This window comes from Sinocyclocheilus anshuiensis, unplaced genomic scaffold, assembly GCF_001515605.1.
Source record: "Sinocyclocheilus anshuiensis isolate Anshui unplaced genomic scaffold, SAMN03320099.WGS_v1.1 scaffold1761, whole genome shotgun sequence".
Taxonomy (NCBI): Eukaryota; Metazoa; Chordata; class Actinopteri; order Cypriniformes; family Cyprinidae; genus Sinocyclocheilus; species Sinocyclocheilus anshuiensis.
Window position 1 is genome coordinate 161,022 of NW_015538073.1, and position 10,909 is coordinate 171,930.

Here is a 10,909-nt window from a genome sequence, read left to right on the forward strand (position 1 = left end):
TGTATATATGTGTATGTGTGTGTGTGTGTTTGCATCTGCAGTGAACCGGTGGGAACAGCACGTGTTTGACATATACATTAAGCAGAGGTGTATTACTCATACGTGAACAGCAGTGGGTCTACACACACACACACTCCTGCATGCGTCAGCACTGCATTGTTTGTTCCATTACAGTCGAACTGAAACTGTAGCTTCCTGCCCTGCTGTACCAACTGATTAGAGACGCTAATAAACTCACAGAGTTCAGCGTCAGAATGATGAAAGATCGCCCACAACTCCATCCTCTGCACGCTATTTTAATACCACTCTTATTTTTAAACTCGAGTGCACTTAAAAGATCAGCTTTCATTTGAGTGCCAACACTTATTTAATTTACATTAATCTTTTAGGTTTACATTTGTTCATTTAGCACACATGCAAATAAACTTAAGTTACAAATGAAGGATGATTATGATAAAAAAGCAACAATATTAGTGGTGCAACAAAACCAAAATAGTACAAATCAGCAATATTTCATGCATTTTTGCCTTTGTGAAAGCCTATGAACACAGTTGCATCACAAAAACAATGATTCTGCAGTGATTCTGTGATGCATTTATTTGTTTGCAAAAATACTGCTAATAAAAATGATCATTTTAAATCTGTTTAGAGATTGTAAACATTGGCATTTATTAAATATTTTCAGTATCAGATCACTGCTACAGTGTTATTTTTACAGTGAAGTGCACTTAAAAGTTCAGCTCTTAATACTTTTACACAAGTGCCAAAAAATATTTGATTTGCATTAACTCGGTAGTTTATATTTACATTTTCGTCATTTAGCATAAAGTAACTTAGAAATGACAGAAAATATTAATGATAAAAAGCAACAGTCTTAGTGGTGCAACAAAACCAGAATAGTACACAAATCAGAAATATGTCATGAGTAATCCATAAATTTACTGTTTTTTAATGTTTATGAATACAATTGCATCACAAAAACACTGAAAATGCTGATTCTGTAGCATTTTTGTGATGTATTTGTGTTGCATTTACTGCCGTTTATGGAAAACAAAAAAATACTGCTAATAAAAATGAGCATTTTAAACCTGTATAGAGGTTGTGGACAGTGCAGCAATGATCTGATCATAAAAAATAGACCAAATTAAACGATGATTCATAGCAAAAGTACATTGATGATTAAATGCCATATTACTAGTTCAGGATTTCGCCAGTAATTAGGCCAGCATGACAAATAATGTCCAGTTTCACGATGTGAAAGCGTTCGCTCTCGATTCCGCTTCGCCCACAGATATGCGCAGTCATATGTTTCTTGATGAATACAAAAAAGATAAAATGGCTTTCACAGGGAACGCGTATTAAAACAACACGTCACGTCAGGCCAAGTGAACTCTGAAACAAAGAAGTTCACTCGCAGTCTAAATAAAACTATCTGCCGTCCTAACAGTTTTCAGGCCTTCAGTTTCTCATGCGCTCTTCACCCAAAAATACTGCACACCCCAATTCCCATTTGGGAAAATTATAATGCCGTGAGTCTGCGGCTGCCAATCCATTCAAGTGTATTTATAAATGTATAAAAGCCAGCTGATGTAAATCACAGCCTGTTCTCTGTTTAATCAAGTTCATGTTGCACATTTGTGACTTTTTACAAGATTTAAGTGATTAGGCCGAATAAAAATTCAAACATTAAACACACATCTGTGTGTGTGCATGAGGATTAATGTATAATGCTACAGGAATCATTTTAAAAGCCTTTGCATTCATTGCATTTATGACATGAATTTTAATTTTCACTTGTTTGCTTAAAAACTGTTGCACATGTGCACTTGTGCTCTCAGAGAACTTCACACTTGTCATGCTTTTTTTTTATCTATTCCGTTTTTTTCTCTCTCTCTTCACAAGATCTTAATCTTAACAATTTTGGTTGACATCTAGGGTTAAAACTGTTTGTCAGCTTATATTAAATTCCTGCAATCTTTTTTATGTTGTGGTGGGATCACATTATATGAGGCATACTTAATATGCAGTATTCAGCAGTATGCTAGGATTAGTGACCTAAAGTGACATTAAAACCCTGTTTAAAAACAGTTTTTCTCACCTTTGAATGGGTCTGTACTATGTGCAAAAATTAAAAAAATTAAATAAAATCAATAATGACATAAATGTGTGAATGCCATTCATTAGAATCCATTTTCAAGCTATTTTTGCAATGCATTTTTTTATTTATTTTACTTTCACATTAGACTGAATTAGAGCAGAGGTAATAACATAATATTTCCAAATTAATAAATGAAAATATAAATTGATAAGTACTCTGGAAACACTTATGTATGTCATTAATTAGATAAAGTGTTATCAATTTCCAAGCCTTTTTTTTTGCATTGCAAATGTTTTATTTATTGTAAAAATCAATGCTTTCATATTAGACAGAATTAGATATTGAGCAAGGATGATAAAATATTATTTCCAAATTAATAAATGATTATATATGTTGATAAAAATACACTTTTTTTTGTGATGCATTTTTTATTACATTTTAAAATTATTTTTTAAACTTTCACATTAGACGGAATTAGATATTGAGCGAAGATAATAAAATCTGTGAAGTCATTCATTAGATCACGGGTGATAAGTTTCTGAGACATTTTTGCAATGCATTTTTTATTTGTATTCTTTATTGTGACGTCAGTGCTAATGCTGTGCTTTCTCAGGTGAGCCGGAGCGCTGTCTGGGCTCTGAGGGCGAGGATGAGGGCAGCGTTTGGGGGATGGAGGTTCTGGACAGCAGAGATGCTCAGGATAAAGTCAGTCTGACGCCCAGCGAGGGCACGGAGCCCGGCAGTCCCGTCACGTGTGCGGAGAGCTGGGCCGACACCGACACCGAAACCAGGCAGATGAAAATCCCAGCCGCAGACCCTGAACACTGTAAGTCGCTCCAACAGACACTTCACGCAAAACAACTCCAAAATAAAGACTCCAATGAAAACCAAAAACAGGGTTTTACAGGAGAATCCTTTCAAGTTCCAGAAGAACTTTTTATACTCCAGAATAAAAGATCTGAAGAACCTATAATGAAACGGTTTTAACAAAGAAGCTGTATGAAGTACACTATACAGTGTACTTTATACATCCAGTCATTATTGTAGTATGCTACATTGTTGTCACATGACCTCAACATGAAAGAGCATCCAGCCATCATTATTTTATATACTACATTATTTTAGGTGCTACTCATACATGTTGAGGTCATGTGACAACAATGTAGCATACTACAGTATGCTGTTTACTGCCTTATATTATTTCTAGAAAATAATAGAATACAAGATAACAAAAAAATAGGGTAAACCTAAAGTTCAACCTCAAATATCCATTAAAATGCATTTATTTATTTATTTATTTATTTTTTTCAAAAAACAACATGAAGTGTTTTTCTCATCCTTGAACTTGTTCCTACTACGTACAAAAATTAAAAATAAGATGTTAAGGTTATGTGACAACAATGTAGCATACTACTGTGTGAAAGTGCTGCATGCTGCATACTGTTTCACATTATGTGTTGGTTAGAAAATAGCAGTATGCATACTTAGTGTGCGGTATTTAGTAAGTAGTATGCTAGGATTACATTCTGAAGAAAGGGACTTAAAGTGACATTAAAACCTAGTTTTAAAAACATTTAGTGTTTTTCTCACCCTTGAACTGGTCCGTAATAAATACAAAAATTTTAAATGCAAAATAAAAAGTATTTTTTAATAATGACTGATGCCAGACTCATGTTGAGTACATGTGACAACAATGTAGCACAAAACTGTTGCGTACTGCATACTGCTTCACATATTTTTTAGCAGTATGCCTATGTAGTGTGCAGTACTCAGTAAGTAGTATGCTAGGATTGCATAAAGTGACATTAAAACCCGGTTTTAGTGTTTTTATAGTGTATAGGATTGTGTTCTGAACAAAGTAACCTAAAGTGACATTAAAACCCCAACATTGTTTTCTCGCCCTAGAACTGGTCCATACGAAGTACAAAAATTGTAAATGCAAAATAAAAACAAACACATTTCAATAATGATGGCTGGATGCTATTCTCATACTGAGGTCATGTACTGTTTCACATGTTATTTGTCAGAAAATAGCAGTATGCATACTTAGTGTGCAGTATTCAGTAAGTAATATAGTAGGATTTCATTCTGAACAGCCTAAAGTGACCTAAAATTACATTAGTTGCTTTTCTAACCCTTGAAAGTGTGCACAGGATTGTGTTCGGAACAAAGTAACCTAAAGTGACATTAAAACCCAATTTGTTTTTCTCACCCTAGGCTAGAACTGTTTCTAGTGTTTCACATGTTATTTTTAGAAAATAGCAGTATGCATACTTAGTGTGCAGTATTCAGTAAGTAGTATGCAAGGATTGCATTATTAAGTGACATTAAAACCCGGTTTTAGAGTTTTTCTCACCCTTGAAAGGGTGTATAGGATTGTGTTCGGAACAAAGTAACCTAAAGTGACATTAAAACCCAATTTGTTTTTCTCACCCTAGAACTGGTCCATACGAAGTAGAAAAATTTTAAATGCAGAATAAAAATAAATGTATGTTATTAACAACCAGATGCTATTCTCATATTGAGGTCATGTAGTGTTTCACATGTTATTTTTTAGAAAATAGCAGTATGCATACTTAGTGTGCAATATTCAGTAAGTAGTATGCAAGGATTGCATAAAGTGACATTAAAACTCAGTTTTAGTGTTTTTCTCACCCTTGAAGAGATCTGTACTACGTAGAATTCAGAATTTTGACTTAAACTCATCAGATGTGATCAGGAAGTTTTGAAACTGCCAAAGATGAGCAAGCGGCCTACATTCACGTCAGCTTCACACAGTACAGACATGACACATTTAAGAGTAATTATCGTCATGAATGTAATGAGTCTGATCTCACTGAGAGCGCTTATCAAGCCTCGTAATGTTTCCTCACATCAAACGAGGTGACGGTCCTCCAAAGAAATCAAAACTGAGCGTGTGAGCGTTTCTCTTTAGTTCGCCGGAGATCAAACGCTCAGAGTTCGCCTACAACAGACTATGTACAGCGCGAGAAAGAGAGAGCTGGAAAGCCCATGCCAACATCTGCAAACATTTGAGAGCTTGTCCTGCGTCGCAGAGCAGCGCTGGCATCCCTCCTCGCGCGCTTCTGCTTGTATTTTAGTCTTATTGGTTTCAAGGGAGGATTTCTGCAGCATTCGAGCCATTTTCTCTTCAAGTTGAAGCATCCTTCATATTTCATTAGCGAGAATCACAATAACAACATCTCTGATCTACACGAATGACAACAGGCTGATATAAGGAAACTAATAACTGTGATGTAAGCTAATAAAAAGACAAACAGCATTTACATATATACAGCCGGACAAATACTTGAAGACTTGATGTTTATTTTTGTTTACACTTACACATTTTTGCATTTTAATCTGGACTAAATAATGCCAGACCAGAAAAGATATTAGTTGAAAATGTTCTCATCATTTTTTAATTCTTTGCTTCTGGTATTTTTATGCATCTTTTATGATTATTTTAAATATAAAAAATATCAAATTAAATATAAATATATATATAAACTATATCAATTAACTTGCTTGCTTGATTTCTTTTTTTGCACTTTAATGTTTGTTTACTTTATACATTGTATTGTATTTTTTTAATTGCATGTACATGCATGTACTTTTTGTTATTTGAAAACATTATTAAACTTTTTAAATAAATATCATGTTAATATGAACATGCAAACATGTTACTTTTAACACTGACTTGATGTAAAGTTAAAATGAAATGAAACGCGCATTGACATTTGACTAAATAAAAGCAAGTCTTTATGGCATAATATTCCCCTCAAAATATTCGAAATGTAATTAAAGACAATAAATTTAAGTAATATTTACACATTTAAATATATTTAGAACTATTTAAAAATATATATTTAAAAAAAATAAAATATACATGATATTAGCTGATCAAAAGTTAGAAGTAATAAATAAAAGTGTGTTTTTATATTTGTGGCCCTGCAGCACAAAAGCAGTGTTAAGTCGCTGGGGTATATTTGTAGCAATAGCCAACAATACATTATACGGGTCAAAATTATAGATTTTTTCTTTTATGCCAAAAATCATTAGGATATTAAGTAAAGATGATGTTGCATGAAGATATTTTGTAAATATCCTACCGTAAATATATCAAAACTAATATATCAAAACAAAATTTTGATTAGTAATATGCATTGCTAAGAACTTCATTTGAACAACTTTAAAGATGATTTTCTCAATATTTAGATTTTTTTGCACCCTCAGATTCCAGATTTTCAAATAGTTGTATCTCAGCCAAATATTGTCCTGTCATAACAAACCATACATCAATGGAAAGCGTATTTATTAATTCGTTCAGATGCTGTATACATCTCAGTTTTTAAAAATGTAGCCTTTTGACTGGTTTTGTGCTCCAGGGTCACATATATCATCTTTAGATAAAAGTAAACATGTTTTTAAACTTTAATATGACTTGCATTTAAAAGTTATTAAGATGAAAACACTAATGTTTGTTTATCTTTCAGCCTGTTTTTGTAATGTAATCCAGTAGCGTGATGATAATGTTGCTGCATGTGTCTCTTTCAGGTCAGGCTGACGCTCGTGTGATGGACGGCGCGCCGCATTATGACTCTGTGTCGCACTTGCTCAGCCCGATTCACGCTCAACAATGCAACGGATCCGTCAGCTCGTACCATTTAGACGCCGTTCACGGCGACATGTCGCCCATCTGCTGGTCACCCGGAGAACACGAGTCGCCCGAGGGCAAAGGTCAACTAGTAGAGCTTGTCAATTCATTTTTTTTATTATTTTATAATCTGTCCTGTTGTGCAATTATAATCAGAGTATGGCTTTTCATTAAAAACAGTCAAAATTTAGATATAAATGGTCAATTTAGAAAGAAATGGTCGATTGGAAAGGGGCGTGTCTTCTGTGAGACTTCAATGTAAACGCCCACTGATATGATTGGCTGACATCTTTGCATATTAAATGAGCATTACATGTGGATTTTTCTCTCTCAAAAAAAACTTTTTCTGTGTTTTTACTATAACAGCTTCTCATATGTGTACATTAGTGTGTTTTTTCATTAAACAAAGTTAAAATTTAGATATAAATGTTCATTTTAGAAATAAATGGTCGCTTGGAAGGGGCGTGTCTTCTGTGAGACTTCAATGTAAATGCCCACTGCTATGATTGGCTGACATCTTTGCATATGAAATGAGCATTACATTTCTCTCTCGAAAACTTTTTCTGTGTTTTTACTATAACAGCTTCTCATATGTGTAAATTAGTGTATGTTTTTTCATTAAAAACAGTCAAAATTTAGATATAAATGGTCATTTTAGAAATAAATGGTCGCTTGGAAGGGGCGTGTCTTCTGTGAGACTTCAATGTAAATGCCCACTGCTATGATTGGCTGACATCTTTGCATATGAAATGAGCATTACATTTCTCTCAAACTTTCGCTGTGTTTTTACTATAACAACTTCTCATATGTGTAAATTAGTGTATATTTTGTTAACGAAAACTATGACGAAAAATGTTCGTTGACTAGATATTTTCCCATGACTAAAACGAGACGATGACGACACAATAATAAGGTCAATAAACGATTAATATGACTATATCAACATGCAATTTAATTTACGTTCAAAAAATACAAACTTTTCCAAAATCTCTTGTCATTTTTGTCAAAAAAAGGAGACAAAATATTATTGCGGACTGTTGTACACGCCTCAAACAAACTAGAGTTTAGCGATCTAAATAAAATTGTCACTAAGCCGGTCTGTGTTCTATCATCTCGACTGTATTGTTTGAGATTGTGATCGCTGAATAAATGCACTTACTCAACTGACAAAGTTGACTAAATATGATAATAACTAAAACATACGTTTGAGACATGACTAAGACTACGATTAAATTAAAAATGGGTGCCAAAATTAACACTAGTTTAAATATCAAGAACATTTTGATTCTCCATTGCATGACCACTTTAAAGAAACGATTCATACAAAAAATTATAATTCTGTCATCATTTACTCATCCCAGCTAACAGGCAGCGTTCTCTCAACTTACACTAACGTTTATTAAAAGTTATATAAATGTTAGGACAAAATGTCATTAAAGTAATGCTTATGGAATGTTCTTAAAACTTTATTAGTATTTAATATACGTTCTTATAACATTGAGAGAAAATGTTCTTAGAACAACATTCTGATAAAAATCCTTGTTATTTGTACTTGAATGTTCTGAGAAATGTTTCTGTAACCTTTAAATGACGTTACAATCACGACAAGAAAACTTGTCTTTTTTTAACGTTCTTAGAAAATAAAAATAAAAAATGTTAAAATAATGTTATATTTTGGGTAAAAAATAATGTCAGTACAATGTTTTAAGAAATGTTTCTGTAACCTTTAAATAACGTTACAATCACGGCAAGAAAACTGGACATTTTAACGTTCTTAGAAAATTTAAAAAACGCTCAATGTTATATTTTGGGTAAAAATAAAATTAGTAGAATGTTGTAAGAAAATGTAACATTTTGTAACATTTAAATAACATTAGAAACACAAAAAGAAAACTGGACATTTTAACGTTCTTAGAATATTAAAAATAAATGTAAAAAGAATATTTTGGGTAAAAATAACAGTAGAACGTTCTAAGAAATGTTTCTGTAACCTTTAAATAACGTTACAATCACGGCAAGAAAACTGAATGGACACTTTTCAAAAGACTGTGCCTGCATCGTAAATCCTCGAAAGTTTTTTATATTCAGATTTTTTTTTAAATGTATGTACATTTATAACACTATACTTTGTATTATATCACCTTTGCATCAAATGACAAGTAAACTAGTTAGCGCTAATGCGAGGTTGTTTCTAATGCAGCGTCTATGGGAGAGACGGTAAATTTGACATCGTTGTCTCTTCTGACAGCCGTTATCAGTCTCTCTCAATTTTTCTCTCCCAAAAAAGTCATCAAAACACTATCGTGGAGTTTTTCTTTTGCTTTGAGCAAATGGGAATGCAAAACAATATATGTGACCCTGCAGCACAAAAGCAGTCTTAAGTCGCTGGGGGATATTTGTAGCAATAGACAAAAATACATTGTATGGGTCAAAATTATACATTTTTCTTTTATGCCAAAAATCATTAGGATATTAAGTAAAGATCATGTTCCATGAAGATATTTTGTAATTTTCCTACCGTAAATATATCAAAACTTAATTTTTTGATTAGTAATATGCATTGCTAAGAACTTCATTTGGACAACTTTAAAGATGATTTTCTCAATATTTAGAGTTTTTTGCACCCTCAGATTCCAGATTTTCAAATAGTTGTATCTCAGACAAATATTGTCCTCTCCTAACAAACCATACATCAATGGAAAGCTTATTTATTCAGAATCATCTCAATTTCAGAAAAAGTGACCCTTATGACTGGTTTTGTGGTCCAGGGTGACATATTTGTGGAACTCTCCCATTCACTGCTCTCGAAGTTAACCCAACTATGACGACTTCCGCTGCTGAGAAACACAGAAATGTGAAAAAGGACCATTTTGACTGTTTATTTATTTAAAGATGAATCTCTCTGTGCAGACGGTGGAGCCTTAAACCCTGACGCCGTTCAGACGTGTCCATACTGCCAGCGGACGTACCGGCGTGACGCGTCTCTGCAGGAACACATGAAGTTCTGTCAGGACATCAGGGATGGAGGAGACAGCGCTTGTCCTCTGTGCGGATACAGTACGCCGTACCGCGCTCAGATGGAGCGACACCTGAGCCTCCACCAGACTCACGACAAGGTGCTGACATCAGATGCATGCATGACTAACCGCACACAAACAGAAACACAGCATACTCATGATTTCACGTCTCTTCCTTCCAGAACTCCATGTCTGAGCCCGGTCTGGAGAACAGAAAGTTCAAGTGCAATCAGTGTGGAAAGGCCTTTAAATACAAGCATCACCTCAAAGAGCACCTGCGCATTCACAGCGGTGAGAGACTCGAGCAAAGTGGATTCAAATGATTCTGCAAAAGGAATCTCACTCACAAGAAATACCCGTCATAATTTATCCCAAATTATATTGTGCATAAAGAAATTAAAGCCTGTTAAGATTTCTCTTCCGTGCAGTGATTTTATTTTTTTAGGTAATTAAGCACATTTATCTGCTAAAGTCTCTTTATTGTAATGTAAACATATTGTTATTTTTAAAGTAATGAAAATTAGCCTAATTGCCTAAAAAATAATGATGTCCAAAAAATGGTTATTTTTAAAGTAGTGATAATTACCCTGTCCAGACACAATTTATTTTTATTTTTATTTATTTTTATATATTTTATATATTATATATTTTATATATTTTTATATTTTATATATTTTTATGTATTTATATTATATATTTTATTAGTTTTATATATTATTTATTTATTTATTTTATTTATTTATTTATTTATTTTATTTATTTATTTATTTATTTCAGGGGGTTACATTTGCTGTTGTTATAATAATAATAATAATACATAGTTAAATATATTAAGGCAATAAATCTTAAGATGATAAATAGTTCAAATAAAAAAATATATATTTGAAATTGGAGTGAAATGTGTGAAAGTCAATTTCTGCCGCATGAGAAAACCTAATTGTTAAGAAAACAGTCATGTTTGGTAAATAATAATTGACATAAGTCAGAATTATGAATTATAAATAATCTTTCCATTGATGTATGGTTTGTTAGGATAGGACAATATTTGGCTGAGATGCAACTATTTGAAAATCTGGAATCTGAGGGTGCAAAAAAATCTAAATATTGAGAAAATCATCTTTAAAGTTGTCCAAATGA

At 33.0% G+C, this 10,909-nt stretch overlaps 1 protein-coding gene across 1 annotated transcript in view; it reads left to right on the top strand.

Annotated features, from left to right (window-relative positions):
• Positions 1-10,909, top strand: part of LOC107683612 (zinc finger E-box-binding homeobox 1-like) — a 36,164-nt gene that overhangs the window by 17,615 nt on the left and 7,640 nt on the right. Inside the window, exons 2-5 of the mRNA XM_016479680.1 lie at positions 2,712-2,924; positions 6,656-6,838; positions 9,666-9,871; positions 9,955-10,063. Of these exons, the coding sequence (XP_016335166.1) occupies positions 2,712-2,924; positions 6,656-6,838; positions 9,666-9,871; positions 9,955-10,063 (711 nt within the window). The remainder of the gene's footprint in view (positions 1-2,711; positions 2,925-6,655; positions 6,839-9,665; positions 9,872-9,954; positions 10,064-10,909) is intronic.